Source organism: Polyodon spathula, chromosome 9 (genome assembly GCF_017654505.1).
Source record: "Polyodon spathula isolate WHYD16114869_AA chromosome 9, ASM1765450v1, whole genome shotgun sequence".
NCBI classification, from domain to species: Eukaryota; Metazoa; Chordata; class Actinopteri; order Acipenseriformes; family Polyodontidae; genus Polyodon; species Polyodon spathula.
Window position 1 is genome coordinate 49,194,660 of NC_054542.1, and position 26,390 is coordinate 49,221,049.

At 37.5% G+C, this 26,390-nt stretch overlaps 1 protein-coding gene across 3 annotated transcripts in view; it reads right to left on the reverse strand.

The window, feature by feature from the left end:
• Window positions 1–26,390, reverse strand: part of LOC121320984 (neural cell adhesion molecule 2-like) — a 289,130-nt gene that overhangs the window by 21,047 nt on the left and 241,693 nt on the right. For 2 of the 3 annotated variants that reach the window (XM_041259855.1, XM_041259854.1), the window contains exons 12-15: window positions 18,383–18,556; window positions 9,372–9,491; window positions 7,052–7,173; window positions 5,474–5,651 (exon numbers count right to left, since the gene is read on the reverse strand). In XM_041259855.1, the coding sequence (XP_041115789.1) occupies window positions 5,474–5,651; window positions 7,052–7,173; window positions 9,372–9,491; window positions 18,383–18,556 (594 nt within the window). Of the gene's footprint in view, window positions 1–1,008; window positions 2,285–5,473; window positions 5,652–7,051; window positions 7,174–9,371; window positions 9,492–18,382; window positions 18,557–26,390 lie in introns of those variants that run through there. The other variant, XM_041259856.1, reaches the window with a different exon arrangement.

The window sequence follows — 26,390 nt, forward strand, 5'->3', positions numbered from 1 at the left end:
GGAAAGGCCTGCAAACTAAGATGGCATTGTCTGTGACATCTAAAATAGGAATGCAAGGAACAGGATATCGGTCAAATGGGTTACATTTATAAAGACAGGGAACTGAAATGAAAATCAGGCAGTACATTACTGAAAATGAAGATGGTTATGATTCCAACCTAACAAAGGTTTGGAGACACTTTACAGTAAACATCATGTCATATAAAGTGTAGCAGCAATAAAGCTATTCATATTAATTAGCGTAAAATACAGATTGCTTCATTGGAATTTAACCGCTAACTGTATAAGGAACTGCATTTAAAGTTTTGCCAGGGCTTTTATAAATAGTGTCGGAGGAGAAAATGTAAAAGCTGTGACTAAAAGGCAATCTGGTATTTAGTAATAAAACTAATACCAACAAAACAGAGGGCTCAAGGCAATGGTGGTATAGCTCCCTGTGGACTTTCTTCTATCAGGAACTCAACAGAATCTTTAGTTTGCAGAAAACATTATAAATGCCAAATAAAGGTAGTCTGCAGTCTACAAACACACGGTACACTGTAAGCTCTCTATGTCATGGTGACCCATGAACAGCTGGTATCGGTATGACACCACACTTAACTTTGGTATTCTTCAGCTTGTTTAGATACACTTTGTATATTATACTTTATTTCAAATCATAACATTCTGGTGACCTTTGAAACATAGTTTAAAGCACTCATGTGGTTTCAACAGGGCTCTGAAACATGTCTTCTGTACTCATACAGCCGGTACATCATTAACACTAGAACTACCGAGCATACATATATACCTGGAACTACCACAGCAGCCTTTCTTATGTTCTATTAAAATGCATATAAAACTACAGTAGCATCGCACACTATGAAACTGTTCTGTGTTAAATGTAGTCAAAACAGCAGCCTTATTTTAATATACCAAACACAGTGTTTACCTTTAATTCTGATTTCCTCACTTGTATTTTCCCGTAATATCTTTGTAAATCAGACGTTCCCCCATCTTGCCTGTGATATTTGGAGCTTAAAAACTCTGTTTTGCAAAAATGTTTGCGTTTTGATGTTATTGTTCATTTTAACTAGAAAATAAGTACTTTTACACATTTGATAAGATGAATCATGTTTGAAAATGTCTCCTGTAGCTATTCAAAACAAGTTATAGGTATATTTCCATACGTTTCTGCAACCCTGGGTCTACTGATGTTTTGAGATGTTTAATGTATTTAGGAAAAGTAAAAAAAATAAAAAAAAGCACAAGTGCCTAGCTGCCAAATCAGTGGAGAAAGATGCATTTAAAACCGTGATGCGCCAAAAAGACCGCTCAGGTAGTTATAGTGTTAATAAGAAAATAAGACATTCTATAAAAGAGAGGAGGTCATTCAGCCCAGTAGCTGATTGTTCTCATAACTTTGTGTCTTAAAGGATCCAAGTGATTCTGCCTCAACAACATGACTAGGTAGCCCATCCCATACCTTCCCACTGTGCAAAGAACTGTCTCCTTCCCTCTGGCCTAAATCTGTCTCCACTTTATTTCCAACTGTGTCCTCTGCTCTTGGTTTCTGTACTGCACTTAAAGTAATGGTTTGCGTTAATCTGCCCCCACTGCAAAATAATCTACCACTTGGATTGTTTAAGACCCAACTTGACAAAATATTGAGATGAACCAAACAAGCATAGTTGTGCCGAATGGCCTGCTCTTGTTCGTAAATGTTCTTATTTGTTTAATGTTATCATGTAAGTAAGAAATATAGGGTGTATTAATGAGTAGCGACACTTCTGTTTTATAATTGGCATTGGTTACATTGGTGCAGATTTAAATACAACAAAGCTATATTACCCCCAAAGTAAGTAGGTGGAAAACACAGCTATTCTCAGTCGAACAGCGTAACAGTTTGTAACAGCATTAATGTACCTTTATTTTCCAATGAAAGTAATTTGTTTTGTTACCAGTGCACAGTATCTTCCATGCAATGCCAGTCAGCAGACTTTGATTACCACTGGTGGTTTTAAAATGTGTTATACAGTAAACTAAATTGTAGATTTTAGGGTTTCAAATAGTGTACGACCCAGTATTGTTGTCAGAATATCAGTGAAACTGGGGTTAGCTTTGTACACCCCTGCAAAATCAAGAGAGTCCTGGCAACCACCAGAACATTGTACCAACAGGACAGGACAGTATCAAGACAAACAGGAATGGATGAGAAATACTAATATGACTCCAGCAGCAGCAACAGCAGTGACTGGGTACTGTGAGGGGCTTCCTCTTCCACGTTCAGGGGCTTCACAACATTCTGCAATGGGGTGAAAGGGAGTGGGGTGGGAAAGGAGGACAAATGCAATGAGGAATCAGACAAGAGGTGAGAAGGAGCAGTACAGCAAGCACACAGAAAATGGGAGGGAGTAGAATACACAGAGCATTCAAAAAAGCATGTTGGAATGGGCAGCAGACACGGGTTGGGGAAAGAATGTAGGTTCAGTAGCAAGAGAAAACATGTGTGTGCATAGAGGGGAGCAAGTAATGTCGCCACCATTATAAATATAATGATTTGGAATTACAGGTGTATTTGAAGAATGGAGGAACACAATGGAACAGTGGTGAAATACATGAGAAAGTAAGTAGCATTTCAATATGTAAGAGGAGACAGTTACCATAAGAGTGTGAAGAGAATGTTGTGATTTTAGTCATTACAGGTGAAGGAATACAAAGAGAATTCGTTTTGAAGGAATACAAAGAGAATTAGTTTTGAAGCAATATAGAAACAATTGGGGATAGTTAGAGAAATGCAGCATGGAGCAGATTCAGCAAGAAGTTGACAGAAGAAGCATTTGAGAAATGATGACATGTTAGAGGAGATGCAACACAGCGGTGTGGGTTTATAAGCAATTGAGTACATAACAGAAAAGGAAAGCAATCCAGTGTAGTGAATGTATAAAGGAAACATTTGGAATGTGGAATAAGTACATTAGTTTTCAAAGAGTTCAGAAGGAAGATAAAAGAAACCAAGGCCACAGTACAATCATTCAAATAGCGAGGCCGAGTTTAAGAGGAGAGAAGGGTTTAGCAGCAGCACATTGCAGAAGTAAAAGCCAGCAGATTGGTGTTGAGTGAAAATGCAATGCATTATGCATTAGGAAATTATTGAAAGGGGAAATTGCAGAGACAGAGTACATGGGAATTTGAAAAAGAAAGAGAAAGGGAGAAAAATGGGAGAAGAGGGATGGAAAAAATACATAAATGACAGTTTATTAACATGGCAATGTGACATTTACTATACTAACAAACAATCAACGAAACAACTACAGTAGCTGCCTATATTGTGTATCCTGCATACGCAGTCTTATCCTGCTCTTGTGTCTGGGGAAGCTTCATGCAGAAGACACAGGGGCTGCGGCATGATTCTGGATTTGTTTAAGGAATAAGAAGACATGATACCACAGGCCCAGCACAAGGGGTTACAGAGGTAGACCTTGTGAATGTTTCATTATACCAAAAGATATTGGGGGTGATGTAGACCTGACAGTGCTTATGCACTTTTAAGGGATATGTATGTAGATGGAGAATGTCAATTTGTCACAACCTTTGACCTTCTAAATATGAGAGTGGGAAGAAGTTGCGTGCTGCTCACATTGTACTGTACATAGAAATGACACTGAATGCATTATATTCCACAGACAGACTGTTGGTTTAATTTTTTTTTTGTTTGTTTGTTCTGAGAGTTATTATTTTACCATTATTGCACCTATATATATATATATATATATATATATATATATATATATATATATATATATATATATATATATATATATATATATATTGTGAGATAGCAGGGAGGGGGTTAAAATCCTTCCCTGCTAAAAACCTTGTGAGAATGCACATTTGGGTGTTATGGGGTTTAATTGGGTAATTGTTTTATTGTTTAGTAATCCCCTGCACCTGGTGGTAATTGTAAATTAGAGCCAGGTGCAGGGTATTTGAGAGGCAGCCAGTCTGTTCCAGGCTGCTGCTGAGAGAAGAGCCCGACTGTGTGAGTGAGCAGTCGTATTGAGGTATTGTGTAAGGGGGTGTTTTTGAATGTTTGTGGCAGGTAAACGGTTTAGCCGTCCTGCGTGATAGTTAGGTTCCGGTTTATGTTTAGCGAGTGCTCCAAATAGGAGCTAGGTGTTTGTTTTGTGTTTATTTCATTTGGTGTTTATTAAAAGTGCGCATGAGCGCTGTTTCAGTAGAATCCTGTGTGTTGGGTCGTGATTCAGAAGGGAGAAGAACCCGTGAGAGCCTGTGTGGCGAGCAAAAAGGTGACAATATATATATAGAGAAGCATATAGGTCAGAAGCATTGACATCATCCCTACATCCTCCAAAGGAGTTAAATACTGTTGAAGCAATATGATCAAATTATTATTCATTATTAAGTAAGAGTTTAATTAAAATGGAAATAGCAACACTGGGGAAGGCATTTGCATAAATATAGTTTATACTCTCCCCTATACTTTCCATTATAAAGTTTCAGCAAAGACTTTAATAGAAACAAATTGTGAGCATCTGCTTTTAAAGATTTGTGTTAAAATATTTGCTGAGATTGCGGTAAATTATGACATATTTTCACAAAATCAGTCTTGCATTTAGAAAGTGCCTTTAACTTTTATTTAATTGATTCAGTGAATCAAATCAATATGCAGCCTGAGGTTTTCAATGCAAAAACACTGAACAGGTGCCACCTTCCAGATACACTGCAACAATAAACTTTGCCGCAGGGAGGTTGAATTGCTACCTCTGTTACTCTAGTTAACTCAAGATGGATATTGATGAAAAGCTGTGGTTCCATTATGTTGTTTAGCAGAAAGATAATATACCTTAATTAAACTGATGCCTGAAAGATGGAGGCTCAGTTGTTTACCAAGATTGCCATTTGTTAAATTGTATTTACGGATCACAGGAACATTTTTGGTGAAGATACTGATTTTTGCTTCTTATAGAAAGCAGGATTGGTCACCTTAACTAATTTGTACATACCGATAAAACTGTTTTCCTAGCCTTGTTGAATATGTACCATCATTGCCCTTGAGATTTGCAAACTGCCACTGCGTTTCCAGTCTCTCTACTCTAGTATTAGCCACTATGAGAAAATGTTATTTTAATGTGAACTGCAGCACACATTTTAAAGAACCGAAGATGACAATTCAAGCACAGTTGGTTCACAGTACTTTTAAAACAGGAGTTTCTCCAAGTGACCCACTTTGATAGCAGTGGCTTATTAGTATTTCGCATACTGGGTTTCTATAAGCTTATTATTTTGATGAAATGTCCTAACTACAGTATATCTTAATATTGTTTTATAAGATACAAGCTTTTTTTTTTTTTTTCAGTATCCACAAAACTCATTCTGTACAAGTTGCCCCTGTCTGCATGACAAATGCCTAAGGAGCTAGTACTACCTCTGTAACCCCTAAGTACTATTTCATATAAACAATATCCCTTACCTGTAATATCTGACTTCTGTGGCATGGTGAAATGGTAGACTGCTGGCTCTGAGGGACCCAACTTGTTTAGTGCAGTAATCTCAACTTCATATTCAGTGTTCCACTGTAACTGCTGCAGGATGATTTGGTCTTTGGCACCAATGACTGTCTTCTTTATCCACTGGTCATCTTTATCTTTCTGAAATCAATAAAGAAGACATTCTGTATGCATGTAGACAGCTGTTCTTTCAATGAGTTCTTATTCTGGCACTTTAGAGGGTACGAGGGTAAACAAATTAATTAACTTTTCAGATAACGAGTCTTTTAAAGGTCAGAAGCATTGACATCATCCCTACATCCTCCACGTTCTCTAATACCGGGCTTCTCAAAGCTCAGAAATGCTCTTATTCTTAACATTCTCAACCATGGTTACCACAGAGCTGAGGATGAAATGCTCCCACTCTCAACCACGGAACACCTTAGTGCTGAGATTGAAATGCACCCATTCTTCACTATTTTAACCATCTATTTGAGTTGATACCGACACTGGAACATTTCCCCTTTTTTTTGTACTGAATATACAGATATAAATCATAATTCTCAATCCCTGTATAGTTCATAGTCGGAATATCCTTTGTTCATACATTGAAAAGGTGGGGTCTTTTTTTTAATCACCACTGATACATCCTCTTCATCCTGCATTTGCTAAGCCTTTCAGGCTCAAACTTACATTTTCTATAAAACCAGATATGCTGTTCATTAGCTTTCCAAATCGATCGATCCTGCAGTCCAATACCACCAGTAATCTACCCATTTTAACTTGACCAAAAGACATTCCCGTTCTTCTGAACATTTTCCAAAACTTAATTTGCACACAGTGCATGGATGGCATGTTTTAGTGCAGAACATTTCAAGATTTACAAGTTGAAACCATTCTCTCAGAGAACCTGTCTGTGAAGCTGCAGATAAGATTATTATTTTATTTTATTAAGGCCAGTAAAATGTCAATGAATGGCACTGTAGCAAATAATGAGGCACCAGTGGATGAGATTGTCCTCTGTCATATCCAATATCATGTCATGTTTATGAAGCTCAGACTTCATGAAATGGGAAAAAAAAGTTATTAACTAAAAGGTCACAGCATGGTTCCCAGAAAGATGGAATTTCTGTCCCCCTGATTACTCTATTTTGAGCATTGATAGCACTAATCTGCTGGGGCCTGGAAGTGAAAACAGTTTAAGGAAAAGCAAGCTGCAGTTGCATATATAACTCTCAAGGAACGGGCCCAGAGCTGGGAAACAGACTAGGTTAGCATTCTAGCCCAGGAAGGCATTTTAGCCCAGAAGATGCATTTGTTAGAATTGATCTGACATAAATGTTGGAGCTGTGATATTGAGAGTAAAAGGCTTGTAAGACAGCTTCAAGGTGCTGTGCAGTATATGTGCGAGATATTTGCGCTGTGCATTTTAGGTCCATGTGATAACTTCATCTGTTTTCTTACTGTTCACTCTGTGTATGGCCAATAAGGATAACAGGTCATGGGTGTGTATTCTATATGGTGCATGTGTGTGGTGATGCTGAGAAGCCCTGGTCACTTACACTCCTGTACTTGACGATGTACTCCAGGATTGGTGCTCCACCATCGTCCTGCTTGGTGATGCTGAGCTGGAAGGCTTTCCCTCTTCCACTCTGGCCGTGCACTTTCGGGGGACTGGGCTCCCCTACAGACAACATAAACAAACACAAATGAGCCTCCAATTAATCCACTGACACCACCTGTTCTGTTTTTCTTTTGTACACTAATGTGCTTTTCTCACTTGCTCTCAACTGATCCCTGCCTGGTTTTGCTTCAGAGCACACAATCTGCTTTTCATTTATTCCCTCATATAGAAACATTCTCTTAGCTCAACCAAACAGGAGCAAACAGTACTATTAATGAAAATAGGTTGAAAAACGAATTAAAACAGGAAGGAAAAACACTTGAAGGAATTCGTTTTTATTTGAAATAGACCTCTCTAATTATGTGTGTAAACCCCAGTTTGCAGTGTAATGGTTATTTTTAACAAGCTAATATGTTAAGGCTACACATAAGGAAACATGCACAGGGTTTAAAGACAAATGCAATCTTTTTTTTTAAGTTTAATTAATGCAGTACTTAACATCAGCAAAATGTGTGTATTTGTAACCCACTGACCCTATGCTGACAATCTATTCAATTCTTGATACAAGCAGTACAATTATGGTTTTTCTTTATTTTTATTAGTAGTATTTTTACTCCTGATGAGTGGATCTTTCGATGTTGGTTGTAATTCCTTTAACTGCAAAAACAATCAAGCTACGGAGTAAGTGATTGCTCTCAAGTTAAAAAAAATGCTTTTGAAAATAGTATTTTGGAGTAAAGCTCTGAAAATTGGAGCAGTGCAAAATTAGCTCAAGAGCAAAAGCATTGAAAATCAGCCAGTACATATTTTTGATTTTTCCTTAATTAACTGTTTATAAGCTTAGCTTATGCCGGGCTTACACTGTACGATTTTTGCTGATCGCTGATGAGCTGAGGAGTCGGCAAGTAATTTCTTAAAATCTGGGACAAATTGGGGTTTTGGGGACAAAATTGTCGATAAGTGTGGGACAATGCCCTATTAATAGCTTCTGCAATCTCCCGATGCTCTTATGACGTCCTGACAAATTTCTAACATGTCAGAAAACTTTACTCCGCAACAAAGCGATTTGTGAAGAGTGTGAGGTGGTACGGGCCGATTTCCTGACGAATGCTACAGCAGCCAATAGGACAAGCTAGCAACAATAGCGACGAAGAGAAAGGTTGTGCCCCTCTTTGACATACAATAAGTGACATTTCCTATCATGATCGCTCATCACACTGGCAATCAATTTCACCAGTCACTCGTATTCGATATCCCTTTCAAACCCAACCTGTATGCTTGTGTTGCTAATTTATACAAAATATGAGGAGGAGGGGTGCACATCTGTGTGTGAGAAATAGAGAGAATGTAGATTACTTTGCATATTTAAACCTATAACAAACTTGTAGTAGCCTACTATTAAAGTTGTATTCTAGTCTGTTCAAAAGCGCAACACTCGCTCATAGTACAAAATATTTATTAGTTTAAAAGTCTTCAAATTATTCATTAGAATTTGATATTCTGATGAAGATCGCTTGACGGCCAATCTCCCATGCCAATCTTTTAATCTAATAAATATTTTGTACTACGAGCGAGTGTTGTGCTTTTTGAACAGATTAAATTTTATTATTTAACTTGTGTTGCATCATCAGTCCGTACTGGCCACGTCTATTAAGCCAATTGCGTGTCCAAATGGATCTTCTCCACATTTAATTCTTTTTTTCTGTGCAAAAAATAATGCACAGACAACAGCGATCGCCACCTCGTTTGAGTCAACGATTCTCCCGAATGATGTCTACGATTCTGCAATGAAAATAGGCGCAGTTCGCGACAAGAGATCTCGTGTAGTGTAGATATCTAAGGTTAGAAATCATAGCTCAATCGGTAAGTGTGAGTGGCACTGCATCTCCCGATTGCAGAAATCGTACAGTGTAAGCCCGGCTTTACAGAGTATGTTGTGAATCATTTATAATCCCCCGGCCCCAAGGCCCTCAGTCTCTATGATTCTCGTATCAGTGAAATGAGTCTCCATTGTTTTCAAAACATTTTAAAGAGAACAGTATTTTTTGAGTTATGTACTCTAATTTCATAAACATATGAGAACATACCATTAATAAACAATGTGAAAAAGCTAGTTATTTACAGTCACCAATGAAATATAGTAAATCGTCACATTACCCTGGTGTTGATTCAGTATTGGTGACGGTGTTACTATCATTCATTGAAATATGAGCACTATAACAATAATAATGTGCGTCCCAGTGGTGCACCTTACTTACGGACTGGTAACGTCTGGAAACTTTCTATTCTGCTGTACTCCCCCCGGCCTTTGCCATTCACAGCTGCCACTCTGACATCATAGGTTGTGTTGGGCTCCAGGTTAGCCAGCAGAACCATTGCTGTAACAAACACAAGCCACCACAGTGCATGTGAGCCCTCAGACACCAAGCAGAACCATTGCTGAAACAAACACAAGCCACCACAGTACATGTGAGCCCTCAAAGACCAAGCAGAACCATTGCTGAAACAAACACAAGCCACCACAGTGCATGTGAGCCCTCAGAGACCAAGCAGAACCATTGCTGAAACAAACACAAGCCCTCAGAGACCAAGCAGAACCATTGCTGAAACAAACACAAGCCATCACAGTGCATGTGAGCCCTCAGAGACCAAGCAGAACCATTGCTGAAACAAACACAAGCCACCACAGTGCATGTGAGCCCTCAGAGACCAAGCAGAACCATTGCTGAAACAAACACAAGCCACCACAGTGCATGTGAGCCCTCAGAGACAAAGCAGAACCATTGCTGAAACAAACACAAGCCACCACAGTGCATGTGAGCCCTCAGAGACCAAGAAAGCAGAACCATTGCTGAAACAAACACAAGCCCTCAGAGACCAAGCAGAACCATTGCTGAAACAAACACAAGCCCTCAGAGACCAAGCAGAACCATTGCTGAAACAAACACAAGCCACCACAGTGCATGTGAGCCCTCAGAGACCAAGCAGAACCATTGCTGAAACAAACACAAGCCACCACAGTGCATGTGAGCCCTCAGAGACCAAGCAGAACCATTGCTGAAACAAACACAAGCCACCACAGTGCATGTGAGCCCTCAGAGACCAAGCAGAACCATTGCTGAAACAAACACAAGCCCTCAGAGACCAAGCAGAACCATTGCTGAAACAAACACAAGCCAGTGCATGTGAGCCCTCAGAGACCAAGCAGAACCATTGCTGAAACAAACACAAGCCACAGTCATGTGAGCCCTCAGAGACCAAGCAGAACCATTGCTGAAACAAACACAAGCCACCACAGTGCATGTGAGCCCTCAGAGACCAAGCAGAACCATTGCTGAAACAAACACAAGCCACCACAGTGCATGTGAGCCCTCAGAGACAAAGCAGAACCATTGCTGAAACAAACACAAACACAAGCCCTCAGAGACCAAGCAGAACCATTGCTGAAACAAACAAACACAAGCCACCACAGTGCATGTGAGCCCTCAGAGACCAAGCAGAACCATTGCTCAGAGACCAAGCAGAACCATTGCTGAAACAAACACAAGCCATTGCTGAAACAAACACAAGCCACCACAGTGCATGTGAGCCCTTAGAGACCAAGCAGAACCATTGCTGAAACAAACACAAGCCACCACAGTGCATGTGAGCCCTCAGAGACCAAGCAGAACCATTGCTGAAACAAACACAAGCCACCACAGTGCATGTGAGCCCTCGGAGACAAAGCAGAACCATTGCTGAAACAAACACAAGCCACCACAGTGCATGTGAGCCCTCAGAGACCAAGCAGAACCATTGCTGAAACAAACACAAGCCACCACAGTGCATGTGAGCCCTCAGAGACCAAGCAGAACCATTGCTGAAACAAACACAAGCCACCACAGTGCATGTGAGCCCTCAGAGACCAAGCAGAACCATTGCTGAAACAAACACAAGCCACCACAGTGCATGTGAGCCCTCAGAGACCAAGCAGAACCATTGCTGAAACAAACACAAGCCCTCAGAGACCAAGCAGAATCATTGCTGTAACAAATACAAGCCATCACAGTGTATGTGAGCCCTCAGAGACTAAGAGGACCTTGTTCACAATGTACCACAACATACTAATAACACCGTATAACAATTTTTTTTTTTTTTTTTTTTTTGGTTCCTGGGTAGTAAGTGTTATTTCCTAATTGCTTATGCCTCAGAAGTATAGAAAATGGTTATTATTCCCCACAAACTTTGCTTTTGTGACCAGGACAGTGATATTTCAAAATATCACTATTTCCAATGGGAAAACGGGCAAATGTGTGTCTTTTCATTCACATAAAGTCAGAGAAAAACAACATATGAATCCAAATTAACATGTATTTATACTAAGGTAATACAAAAATGGCTACAAAAGATTTAGAAGTGAGTAGTTTTTCGAGATTTACGATTATACTGTAAATACCCATTTTCCCATTGGAAATAGCGATATTTTGAAACATCACCGTCCTGGTCACAAAAGCAAAGTTTGTGGGGAATAATAGCCATTTTCTATACTTTTGAGGCATAAGCAAATAGGTAATGACACTTACTACCCAGGAACAAAAATTGTGTTACATAGTGTAATAAAATGCCAAACCTTGTACAGTAGACAGTAATCTGCTTTAGGCTTTTTATTACATCCTTCAAATGCATTTTTTAAAAGTCTGAGCGCAGCATGATTCATAGCAATAATTAAAAGATGCTTCTAGTAAGTTCCCCTCAGGGTCTTTTAAGTCATCAATGTAAGTATAAAGGTAAGAGAGTGAGTCCAATTTTATTATTAATGTCAAACAAAATGCATCTTGTCAGCAGCAGCAATGAACTCACATTGCAATTGGCACAAGTGTTGAAGGTAAGACTAATAATCAAGTTTAACACAAAAAGTCCTTGTGGGCAACTACCTAGAAGTATCTTCTAACAGTCTAGAATGTATTAATATGAATCTTGCTAAGCTCAACTTTGTTAAAAGTAACAAGGATATGACAAATATGATGATGATATGATAACTACAAAACAAGAATTGGAAACCAAACACTTTGAATGATATGTGTTTGATAGAATGATTTAATTATGTGCATCCAAGTTTATCAGATATACAGAGTAAGTATATTACATCACACCCAGTCTTTGTCTTGTCAGTTGTGTTTAAGGAAATCAAGAGAAACACTCTAGACAGAATGTTGAAACAATCAGCTTGTGCAAGGTTTATGAGGATAGGAAGAGAAGATTAGATGGTTTGGGATGAAGGAGAAAGGATTACAAGGTTTGTTGTGAACAAAGAGGATTACATGGTTCTACCTAGATTACATTTCCACTGGATGCTAATTTGTGAAGTGCAATCTGTTTGCTCAGTACTAGAACACACATAGGCTTGCAGAAGCACTGTCGAGTACACCCTGGGTGAATGAGTATTTCTGATTTATAATTGGTATTCCTTCCAAAAACGAAAAAACCCTGATGGTTACATACTGTACACTGTATCAACGGAGACATTGCCAGTGACTAAAATACATCTGTTCTGTTTCCACTAGATATTTAAACACATTGACCTTTAAAAAAGATTTGCTATGCTTGCAGATGTTACTTGTTTGTTTTGTTTTATGCAAAGAGATGGGGGGTATCTGGACCCAGAAGCAGGGTACAAAGAGGAGGGTGTCTAGTAATTGCAACTTTTAAGAGCAAACAGATGATAAAATGTCATTTCTTTAATGACTCTCCGGAAATCTCTTGTACATTTCTAGATTTTTAGTAAGAGACAGAGTATCAGTCCAAAGACTATTTATGGATTTTATATGAAATAGTTAGGAACACGTAAGCATCTCTTAAAAAAACCAATTGCAATGAATGAAACATTTCTGAAAACACAAAGCAGCCATAGACTGTCCGCAGACAGCCTCACTTAAAGTGCCATTCATAACATTTACATTGTCTTAGTATTTAATTAATTACCTCTTTAATAGCACAGTATTCCTGTTCAATATTACTGTGTATTGCAGTCTCTTCGACCACTATTTATCATGCAGATAATCTCTCTTTTTAACAACTTTGAATAAAGGACCACTATCTGTGTGTGACTGGAATTTCTGGTCCTCTTAAAACTTGAGTTTGTACAGAAGTTTTTCTTTTACTAACTCACAGTTGGTACAGTTTTAGAGAGAAAGCAACACTGCACACCACCTGGCCTGTTGATGGTGCTCCAGTACCAGGATTATAAAACTGTATTCATAGGAGATGAATCTTTGTTGTTTTTATCATAACACATGTAAAAATCATCCAACATCTTTCTGAGAGGCCAGCTAGCCTCTTCTTACAGAACAGACACAAGTAATGAATGACTGCTTTCACATGTCATTTATATTTACACTGAAGCTGAGATATTATCTGACTATTATTGCTTACTGAGATTAATATACTGATTTATGGTGTTTTGATATTAACCTTCTTTTTTATTTTTGCACTGTATTTTATTTATACATTTTTCATAATATTCATAAAAAATATAACAATGATGCATGTTTTATTGTGCAATTGTTTCCTTTGCAACCTTGACCTAGTTTGGGAGAAGTTTGTAGTTAACAGTGCTAACTGAGTTAAAGCATTACACATGATAATGAATTAATCATTTTTAATTGGGTATCTAAACACTACTTCTCCCTACAAAGTCTTTTTTTATTATTATTTTTATTCTGTTGTACAAAAAATATATATTCTTAATAACCAGCACTGATGAGTTGCCTCAATAAGACAGAATAGCAAAACATACAGGCATCCGGTCTCAGATAAAACAAATCCAGCCACAAACAGACAGGAAGAACTCAGTGGAATTTATTGTTTATTATAAACTCTGGTGAAATTGCTTCCATGCTTGTGTTCAGTGTAGTGGATTTAATAGAGCTACACAAGCTTATCATTTCTCTAGTAGATATACAATACATGATTCTCCAGTCTTCTTCTTCTTCTTCTTCTTCTTCTTCTTCTTCTTCTTCTTCTTCTTCTTCTTCTTCTTCTTCTTGATAAATTGATTTTTGTACTCCCTGAAAAAAGTAATTTATCTCTGACATTATACATTGAAGGTTTGTTTTTGTATTGATGATTATTTTTACCCTTGAAAGTTAGAGTTCTGTTTTCATCCTCCTTGGGGAGAAATGTTTGAGGGTAAGGGGGTGATGGTGTTTCACAGATATTATGAAAAGCTTTGCACACGCAAAGGAAACAAACATGTATTATCTAGAGTAAAAGTGGCTATCAAACCGGGGTCAACACTGTTGTTTTAAACTGCTCTGCAGGCTCCTCATTCACCTTGCTCCGAATCGGGTAATGAAACACTTTCTATGTGAACTTATAATGAACTAAGATGCCCTGTCAGACATGGCAAGCCACATTATCATTTAGATATATCTCAAATTGCATTTTAAAGATATCTTGAAATGTGCACTTTTTAAGATATCTGAAATTCATTTTAAAATATCTTTAAATCAATTAGAGATATCTAAAATAAAATAATCGTATGGATAATCGAATGGGTATTAATAACAATTACTAGAGCTTAATAATGTATAGAATAAAGTTAACATACACAAGTGCATATGAACTCGTTTTATATCACCTCGCTTAATATCATACAGCGATTATTATCACGATTTTTCAAAAACAACTTGTGATGCATCGTTGGTTCTTTGAGAAAATACCTCTCCTCATATTATCTAACAAACTCAATTATTGTCACGTTTTGTGCAGCCTGTCAAATGCTGCGTGGCCAGGCTTTACTAAGTAACCACAGGATAGAATAAATTTTCAATGCAACTAACAACCAATAATCATCTCGACTGATAAACTGACATTTTGTGAATCCTGTTAAATAGCCTGTTAAAGCACACAATGCTCCAGCTAAGGTTTCGGTGGTCTGGATAATTCTGTAACTTTCATTTGCCTCAGTCTGCTGGTTGCTTTTTTTGGCAGCTAAACCTCATAGCCATTTTAGCAGCAGGAGTTGTGTGTGTACTCTTAAATTGAATTTCAGATATCTTTAAATTATTTAAAGATATCTCAAAATGCATTTTAGATATCTCATTTAAAGGTCCGTTTAGAGATATCTGTAAATCAATTTAAGATTTCTCTAAATGATAATTTGGCTTGCCATAGAAAACACCCCAGGAAACTCTTGCAAGAAATGTACAAGCTTCAATTCATTGCTTTCAGCTACAATTCCTCCCCACAGGTTTTTTAATCTAGTGTCTTTCAAGTTCAGTGGTCTTCCTAATGGATAGTCTAGTTACAGCAGAGGACCCAAACTGAGCACTGTATCAACCGCATGAATTAGCACTTACATTCCTTTATTAACTTCCCATCACTTTTGACAGCTGTTACCACTTCGCACTCAGCACTTGTGGTGCTCTGCTTAATATAGCTGCATCATGTTGTTGATATAGTTAGAAAAAACAAAACACTAAAAGCTACCTAATTAACACAATGTTTGTCTAAATACGTTTATTGCTATGAATGTAAGGACAACCTGTTCTGTGAAGTTTACTCAAACACATTCACTAGCCCTTGGATGGGAGGATCTCAGCCAAACTTTTAAAACAAAGTTTTTTTTACACATTTCAAATTCTTTTTTGTATATGGTGTTGATACTTTACATCTTTACCCAGTTCCTCTGATCTCAAGATGCTGATGTGTTACTATTACTAAGCATCTGGATGTATTCAGAAGGTGCAAAGGCTTTAAGGCACTATGCACTATACTGGATCTGTGGTGTGGCCTAGATAATGTGAATGTTGAATGACAGGGTTCTTTAGGCTTAAACTGTACACAAATTAATATTTAAATCAACCCCATTCTTGTCCACAACATTACATTCTTTTTTAAGCACTTATTTGGACATATGGCATTTCCTATTATTATTATAGTTGGCACTGATTGGTTTATTTAATTGATTGGTTCTTTTCTTAGTGAGGCCCTTAAATTTCTGCTACACTGTGAAATAGGCAGATGAGTACTTTGCACTTAAATAATGCATATTAAAGTGAAGAGGTTTCCTAAAGGCTAATTAATAGCAATTATGCAGCCCATGTGTTCAAAAAGATTTTAATAGAACAAACAATCAAGTATTTATATATAAAAACAGCATTTTCAAAGAAACAAACTAGGAAAAATACATGAGATGCAAATCTGTCTCCAAACATTCTTCTGAATTTAAAGAGCGAAAGCATATGAAAGACGAGTAAAGTATTGAGTAGGGCACAGTAAAGTCCTGTAAAGCGTCACAACCTCACGTAAAAAGCATAGTGGAATGTCATCAAACATAACTAGCAACTATTCCTTTTTTTTTTCAAAATCGACGATTAATTTCGATGTTAATTTTAGAAAGAATTTACCTTTCTTTTAATCTTTATTTTTTAATTCAAGCAGAGAATGGGTGAAATCGAATTTTATGTCATTGAGAACCATCTCATTTAGCGTAACCCCTTTATCATATTCAACATGCAACAAAACCATGGTTACCAACGTTGTAATTGAAATAATGTTTTGTCACAGCAGAGCTGTACCTTGTCAAGACAAAGATCCTACACAAATTTAAGAATGGACTCAAATAAACTGTAGAAAACGCCACCTATAAAAGTGTATTACACAGACTGATAACATAATAATAATAATGATAATAATAATATGTATTTTTATATAGCATCTTTCATAGTGCATCACCATTACAAAGTGCTTTACAAGATACGAGACTAGGGTGTGGGAACTATGCATCAGCTGCAGAGTCACTTATAACAACATCTCACCCGAAAGACAGAGCACAAGGAAGTTAAGTGACTTGCTCACGGTTACACAATGAGTCAGTGGCTGAGCTGGGATTTGAAACGGGGACATCCTGGTTACAAGCCCATTTTCTATAACCACTGGACCTCACAGCCTCCTATAAATTAAAAATAATATGCACAGAACAAAACATTAGATAGTTGAACAGAACTAAATTTCACTTCTTATTTGGAGTCTTTTACCGACGTTTATCCTATATAAATTAATTTAAATCAAACTCATATTTTTGGGAATTCAACATTTAACGAGCTCTACCGATTAATATTGGAAAGCAGCAAGTCTAAACATAACCATCCATAGTAAAAACAGGAATAATCATGAAGAAACATGCATAGTGTTAGTTTAGAAAGCAGCAGAAACTCATGATAAAGCATAATGAATCATAAAATAGTAAACACTGTTAAGCATTGGAAAGCATGGTACCCAGTACAACCAAAGGTCTATACAATGGATTTAGATGCAATGCATCCCTTTCCTGTTTTACAAAGTAATTCTGGATGTTGCTTGCATGTAGATTTACAAAGTATCTCCTCTCCAAGTTGTAACCATTAAATAAGGTGGTTTATAATTTTAACAGTTTTAACGACAGAGTCAATAATTCAACTCCTGTAAAAATGCAGTTTTGAACAGCCACTTATACACAAACACCCCACTGTGATATAGCATTACTTTAGTCAATGTCACTTGACCTCAAAGCAAAATGCTCATACATGTTCATAGCAGGCAGTTTAGCATTAATCGATTATTGCTTGCCAATTGCCAAGTGGCCTATCTTTCAAACAAGTACAAGACTATTTAGCCATGCATAGATTAACCCTAAAGAGCTGCATGAAGCGGCATACAGTGTATTGTGCCAATGGTCCATTCGGGATCCCCGCCACGTATTTACTGTTGGAAGTTGTCCTGCCACCTGTGGTGTTTCACGTAAAAGTAAAAAATAAAATGCCAAGATCTGTTACAGCTCTTTCTATTTGTCCTAATCAGCACCACTTCTCAGCTTGGGTTAGTTCAAAACCAGGGAATCCTTACTGCTGGAATTACAGGAACTGTATGCTTAGAAAACATGAAAGCATTGCATGTTGAGGGTGAGCACATGTTAACTTGATCGATCCATTGCGGTTTTGCACAAAATGAAATGCAGTACAAACCATTCTGACCTGTCACCTTTTATTGGGACATCCATCTCCCTGTTCATCTGCAGAGGTTTAGCTTCAAAGTGTATCACCCTCTCTAACTTCATTAGTAACTAGAAGCATTTGTATGTAAAACACAGTGCAATAACTTTACATTAGCATCAGATCATTAAAATAAAACATTAAAAAGATGTATAAATACACTGACATTACTCTTTTTTTCAGGTTAGGGCATGGATCCCAGCTTGCCTATCCTTGGCTGTGAGAGACAATGTTAATCTCCCTCTGTCTGGACTTACTCAGAATCCCGTGGGATCGCACTACTTTCCAGTCTTCGGAGACGCTCTCCTTGAAGTCCACCTGGTAGTAGCTGATGGGGACCCCACCATGCGAGTCTGGCTTTGTGAAGGAGATTGTCGCCATTGCCTGGGACACTGAGCTCAGCCTCACAGCATAGGGGTTTGAGGGCACGTCTGCAAAGGAAACACAACGTTTTACACAACATGAGAGTACAAGAACATTTAGCAACAAGAGGAGGCCATTTGCTCCATCTAAGCTCACCTGGTTTCTAGTAGCTGATTGAACTCAGAACTTTGTCAAGTTGAGTCTTAAAGGATCCAAGAGATTCTTCCTCAACAACATGACTAGGTAACCCATTCCATACTCTCACCAGTAATATATTTCAGAACATTGTTGCCACATCTGTCTGTCTGATACATTTTCTCGTAACACTTTACAATGTATCGCTAATCCCTGTGTATTTACCTAGTAGCTACTTAGTAAATACATGTATACTTACACATGATTACAATGTCATTATACACAGTGACAATGTGCTTAATGTGTACTTTTTTTGCATGATATAACTCTAACCCTAACTTTATATCTAACCCTAACCCTACTAACCCTAACTCTAAACCTAACCCTAAGCCTTTTCTGATATTCTTGTGTACTAACTTATATCGATCAAAAAGATTTACAGGTTAAATACATTGTAACTATGCATAATAACATTGCAAGTATGTGTAAGTACACATGTATTTATTACATAACTACTATCTAAATACACAGCAACCAGAGAAACAATGTAAAGTGTTATCAATGTTTTTAACCTATTTGTACTCAATAATCAATACTGAATGCAGTCTCACATCTGTGGACAGGAAACTGTCAGTATCAGCAGTATTACTGCCCAGACACACAGAGCACAGGGCAGGATCTGGACAGTCCATTAGGAGCACAGTACATCAAGCACAAAAGCATGTGGATGCACCACTGATTGACAGTGCAGTTAAATAATAATAATCATCTGTGGAGCTTAAAACAGGCATGATAGCGACGGCACGACTGATCGGCACATTGGCCTTCCAGACAGTAACTGTTTCTAGGAACCCAGAACCATCCCACCACACATCCTTAATGGACTGCCAACATCCTGTGGATACAACAATGATCTGTCTACATGCAAGGGATGCCTCTTGATATATACACAATAATACAAACACAGAACACAGGTAGTGAGCACAGGTCTTGTAATCCCTAAATGGTAAGCCCCAGCACATGACACAAGGCTCAATATTCCTTCTTGACATTGACTTATTTTGTAATATCCACAAAGCTCACTGCTCATGAAGGAAAGCAAATGCATAATCCAATAAGATTCTTACATTGGGGTGGCTCTTGATTGAAGAGTTTATTGTCTTAAAAGCAGTTGACAAATTAACTGACTTCTTCACAGAGCGTGCTGAGGGGATGGAATGAGTTACCTAGTCATGTTGTTGAGGCAGAACCATTGGAATTCTTTTAAGACCTGTCTTGAAAAAGGTTTGAGTCCATTCAGCTTGTAAGAACTACACCTGCATTGATTGGCTGAATGGCCTCATCTTGTTCATAAATATACTTATGTTGTTATGTTTTTACTTTGAGATAATCAGTTATTTCCTGAACTAATTATTTTTGTCAAGTTAAAGCACTTCCATTGATTGATAACCTGAGTCTAGGATTCTATTTCAAGTAAATTGGTTCTGAAGAAATAATAAAATATACCCCTTGGAGTATCCATCATTATGATGTTCTTTGTTTCAGATTTACGAGGTTGGTGAGTAATTTAAAAGTTAACAAGAAGGAAACAAGAAGAACAAGGTGAAAGTGACATTTGTCTGGAGCATAAGTTTATACTACAGTACTGGTAGCAGTGCTGGCAACTGAAATATATCTATTATGTTATAGTTGCACATAATGCCTTTAAAATGCTCTTGACAAAGTGGCACATGCATGCAGTTATTATAATGCAAAAAATTAATAAAACAAATATTGTACAGTACATTACCTTCAATATTTATGATATCTGTGGAAATATCGAACATCTTTAAATGGAAAGTTATTGTCAAGCCCTGCCTTCGTGGATGTGTAAAGACAAGAAGTGATTTTTCTACATTCAGATGTAGATGTACTTTAGGCCTGCACACATAGACAAACAAGTGAGGCACTGACACATCGTTAGTGTGTGTTATTTATCATCAACCTTCTCAATTCCCCCTATTCAAACAAACATCTTCTTTCTTCAGTTTCAAGCCTTGGGGACTAAAGAAATCAAAGCAACAACTCCATAACATAGTTCATTTCTTTAAAACCCGGAATAAACCAAGGAAAAACACTAGTGCCTTTAGGCAGATTCCATTTTGTTAAGATATAAAGGCTCAGCACTCCAATGTATTTTTTAAAATACATAATTTCAAGAATCACATTTGTCAAGGTTCACTAAGTAACTTGGTAGCACAGACCCCAGTGATGTGCTTAGCAAGGATTGTTTTGAGGCACCCACTTAGTTTATCTACTCTCCGATTAAACTGCTTCTGTCAAATAAAGAAAAGAGGATGGTTGAGGTGGTCAAATGGAATCAACAAGAGAGAAGGAAAGGTGTGGAATATCTGATGCCTCTGTTAGATTTAATTATCACATCTTCAATGAATAAAAATGCCTGTTATCGTTGTTTTGTCCACTCCTTTCTCTTTACAATTCCACCCACTCATTTTGCACTATGCATGAAGCATGTATGTACAGAGAAGCAGGTTGAATTCAGATGCATTTACCTGAGTGAGAATGTTTTATTTCAGTTAGTGAGAATACAGTACATAAATATGCAACTGAGATGGATCGATCCACATATAAATATCTTTTAATCACAACTGTCATAACTGGATAGCAGATGGATACATTGATGGTTACATTTGAGATTCCAGTAATGCGATTTCTACCTGACATAGCAGAGGATTATGGAGTATCTGATACATGCAGGCATTTTTTTCAGTCTTTTGCTAACACAATGCACTGTGTTATTGTATTTAGGATACTTTACGGTGTGAAACCGTTAGAGTTTAGCAGTCTGCCATTCTCAACATGCACCTTTATTTGCATGCATTGTTGCTCTGCTATCAGGATGTATTGCCACAAAACATCTTTTATATACAACTTCTACTATATATGTTTACTGACATGGCAATATTAATTTATTACAGTTTAAAAATAAATAATTTATGCTTCCACATGACTGACTTGGATTTTGTATCAAGCCCAGGAACTGTACAGTTTCTCCCAGGGTATTCATTGTTCCAGCGTTTTTTTTTTTCATAAACATAGAGAGTTTCCAATTAGTACCGGCCCCCGAACTCTGTCTAATTGGCTATAGAGGACCCCAGCGATTCAGCAACAACAATGTGGTTTGGTAACCTTTTATTCTCTTTCTGTCTTTACTCAATATTCAGCTGTGTCCTCTGTGTCTCTCATTCTGAAAAAGTATAAAATCATCATAACTGTTTGCCAAATAAACCCCTTCATAATTTATTTATAGCATACTGAGCACATGAATGCACACTGAGCAATTAAATAAAACATAAGCTTATATCTCCCCCAGTACTTTTGGAAATGTTTTGCTTGTTTGACATAATGTAATAAGGGTATTAATAGCATAATAAGCTGGAGAAAATACTGAAATATGATTTAATGTTAAGATAATGTTTAGCAGATTTTTTAGTGGATAGCAGATGTTTTGCTATTCCTTGTATTTGCTTGAGTTTCTAATCCAAATGTATCCTTATGTATGGTATATATATATATATATATATATATATATATATATATATATATATATATATATATATATATATATATATATATATATATATATATTTTAATTATACATTTTTTATACATTTTTATAGTGGTCTTAAAATGCATTGTATGTTATTTTAAATACAAATTATGCAATATGTATTCATATTTTGAAATGTGTGAAATATTATTTCATTAGTGTCATAGGATCTTAAAGAGAGATTTTTAGGTTGTGCCTTCTGATTTTCTGTCTAATATATGCAAAAACATAGATGTATTATAAACCTAATTGAATGTATGACATTTAGAATGCGGCATTACCATCATAAACTCACCTGTAAAGACAGCTCTAGAAAGACCAATTTGCACCCCTGTGTTTAGGTTCTAATGCATGTATCTGTCATGACAACATTAGAAACTCACATATAAAAAGACCAATCTGCACCCCTGTGTTTAGGTTCTAATGCATTTATCTGTCATGACAACATTAAAAACTCACATGTAAAAAAAACAATCTGCACCCCTGTGTTTAGGTTCTAAGGCAGGGGTTCCCAAAGTTTTGGTGATGTAGGGCCAATTTCGAGAGGTTGCATGGGATGGGGTGGCCGCACAAAAAAAATGTAGCAATCATGAAACCGAAATATGTCCCAAACCATACCTTTTTTATTTCCTATACATTTTTGTATTTAAATTAGGAATGTATATTACTACCACTGCAACACCGGCAGCTTTGAAATGCATTTGTATTTTATCATGTGTCTTGGTGCCACAACAGGCCTAGGTTTGAACACCAATATCATGCTGTCACATCTTACATTGCCCTGGTCACAACAACTAAAGAAGACAATACGGAAATAGGAACTCTTCAAACTATACCAATTAAACTCTTTTGTGGGTTATTCTTCAGTAGTGAGGCAGAATGTATCTTGACTTGTACAACTAACCACTTCACTAAGAGCTGAATGTATATGTAAGTGAAGATGTGCAAAATTTAAATTAAACAAATGATGTAAATTGTCCCATTGTGTGGACATTTAGAGCTGTTTCCATAGTAAATGTGCAGAAATAAAACACAGACGTTACTGTATTTTACCTTGATGTATTTATTTATTTTTTTTCTTTCTGAATACAACGAAATAATCACACATTTATATTTAAAGTGCAGCATTAATTATTATTATTATTATTATTATTATTATTATTATTATTATTATTATTATTATTATTATTACAACGTAGATTTGATCCAAAACATGTAAAAAATGTATGTTAGGGAATTTTTATGAACTTTGATTGCTGTCTATTATTAATTTCCCCCAAATTACATGTGCAATTTTTTTACAAAAATTTTCAGAAAATGTAAAAATAAAGAAAATGGTCAGAAGGAGGGGGGGGGGAGGTTGAGGGTGGGCTTTGGGGGGCTGCACCAAATGTCCTTGTGGGCCGTATTTGGCCCGCGGTCCTGGATTCTGGATTCTGGATGTTCTGGATTACAAAGTGCAACATAACATCTTATTATATGCAAGGTAGAAAACATTTTTAAAATAATATGCTACCTGCTTTACCGTGGAGTGACGGTTATTTAAGTGTCTGTTGCTAAGTCACTCTTGTTGTAAACTAAAGATCTTGAAAATCCAGTTTCTAGAGAAGTACTGTTTGCAACAAAACCTAAGGTTTATAACCCCAAGGTATTTTTTCTTGGGGAGTCAGTTCCAGTTCTCTACCCTCAATTAGTATTTGTATAGGTAGAGGCAAGCTCTCTCCCTGATAGGGGCATTTACAAATACTGTTAATAAGAAATCGTTTACCACTTCCACCATTTCAAGCCATCGCTCCACAATCTGTGGGGTTGTTCCAGTTGACACATGGGAAGTTGAATTCCCCCATGATTATGGTGCCCCCTTCCTTGCATGTGTCTCTAATGCTATCTCGACCCAAATGGATTTGCATATGCCTTGGGTTCCATCTATGTCCATCTTATATAACATAACAATATGAGCACACGATCCAAGTCAAAAATAGTCAATTAGTCTGTTTAGTTACTTTTTAACAAAACGGAGCACAGGAGTATATGGAGACCCTAGATATTGTTTGTCTTCCAAAGCTGGAGAGGTGGCATTGTTATGAGTTAGGGCCTCAGGCACATGTTCTGCTCACATTAGATTGTATGATATGCCTGAATATTTCTGTCAAAAAAATCCCCTTAGGCGTGTTCCCAGAAAGGAAGGCATTGCTTTCAACTTTCTGACATCAATGAATAGATGAGAATGCAGATTCCATAAAATGCCCACTGCTTCAGGATATCTATTCTATATAAATAGCTTAAAATATGAATGGAAACCAATGGACTCTTCCTCATACTGCAATGCAGTCTAACTTTGATCACGCTGAGATTCTGGGACATGGCTCCCAGCTAGCCTAAAATATTTTAGTCTTCAAGTTTAAGCAGATGTAAATCCCATGTTCACACTGACCATGCAATCTGAAACATTTACACTCAGTGGTAACATTAATTCTAATTTCACAGTATTTTTTTTTTAACTGTGACATTTCAGATCAGAAACACAGAACATTATTACCATCTCAATACAGGGCATGGGTACTGTATTATTTTTATGTGCATAACACAATCGGATTGCTGCTTTTTGGTTTTCAAACTCTGTTGAGTGATATGAAATGCTTTTATGTGAGTGTATTGCAGATCAATAACCAGCAGAGGGGAGCGACTCTGCTCTGTAAGCCAGATGAAGAGCTGCAGGTGAAGGGTGCACGCTGCTACTGGAATAGACTACATTTCAAATCAATGGGTCATGACCATGAAGAATCCAGGAGTAGGCAATTAGCTGGGCTGTTCTTGTAATGCTGGGTGCAATTAGTGAACCACGTAGCACCTGAGGATCACAATGGGAGTAGAAAAGGTTTTTGTCTTTGTATAGAGACGAGTTAAAGATTTGTTTTTTGTTCACAAACTCTGGTTCCAGCTAGCTAACTCTCTGCTTCTTTGGGCTTTTCAGTAATTACTTTCTAAACTCTTGGATTCATGAGTCATATCTGGAGCTGTGTCACTTATCTTTAGCAACTGCCTCAAGGTCAGACAAAAATCATCTCTATGATTCTCAAACATTACTATAAAATTGAGACCAGGGCCTCAATGCGTGCAGAGGCACCAGCGTGAAATGATTTCCATTATATGAGAGTAGGTGTTAAAACTTCATGCTGATAATTGGACTCAGCTCTCGCCAAGGTAAGCACCAACTAAGACATAGCTTATTTTACTGCAAACTAATGTGATCCATCTGCGTTTCCTTCCATCTGATGATGTAGATATCCTTCTGCCTGGTGTTGATGGCTGAAGTTTAATGCTGGCTCCAATGATCAACCATAGTGCGGCCTCCCTAGCGCATAAGCATGACAAGCGTCTGGACTGAGCTGAGTAGGGTACTTCTCTGGGGTCTTCAAGTGGGCACATTTCATCTTTGGTGTTTTGTCCACTAACTCACAACATCTTAAGAGGGCTCGAGCATCATCCCAGCATCAACCCCCTCTGTTCTCCACTCAGCTAAGCACAGCTTACTTACCTTCTTTAACATCAAGGTTTCTTAATTTCTACTGTGCTGCTCCTCTCTGCTGCTTCAGATAAGTTATTCACTATGCATCATAACTCTTGACCACTGAATCCATTGTTTCTGAGAAACCTGGTTGTGTAGCGTGCCACAAATCCTTGACAACCCAACTTCATTGGGTAAACCTGGACTTTCCATCCTCACTGTTCCGCTTCATCAGCTGGTTGAGAGTACCGAAGTTTCTTCCTTTCATTTTCAACATCTGCCAGCATTTTCCAGGCTCTAGCAGCTTCGAGTTGTCCTAGATGGGTTTTGGTTTTAATACCTTTTCTTGGTGGTTGCTCCCCTGGACAGAGGAATGCTGTTCTTCGTATGTCATATATTGGTGGCAACCTGTCGGTCATGCTGCGCTTGTCTTCCAATGCTAAGGCCAAACATCACAGAACCTGGTCATAACTCCAAGTAAACCTTGGCTAAGACCCACTTTACATCTTGCCAAAATGTGTCAATGTAGCTGGCAACAAACACAAAGGACACCACAGATACTCTTCTACCCATAGATTAAGGTTCTGTGGTGATGGGAGAACATCATATGTTGACCCTATGATGAAACTGATCCTGCTCTGTTCCATTG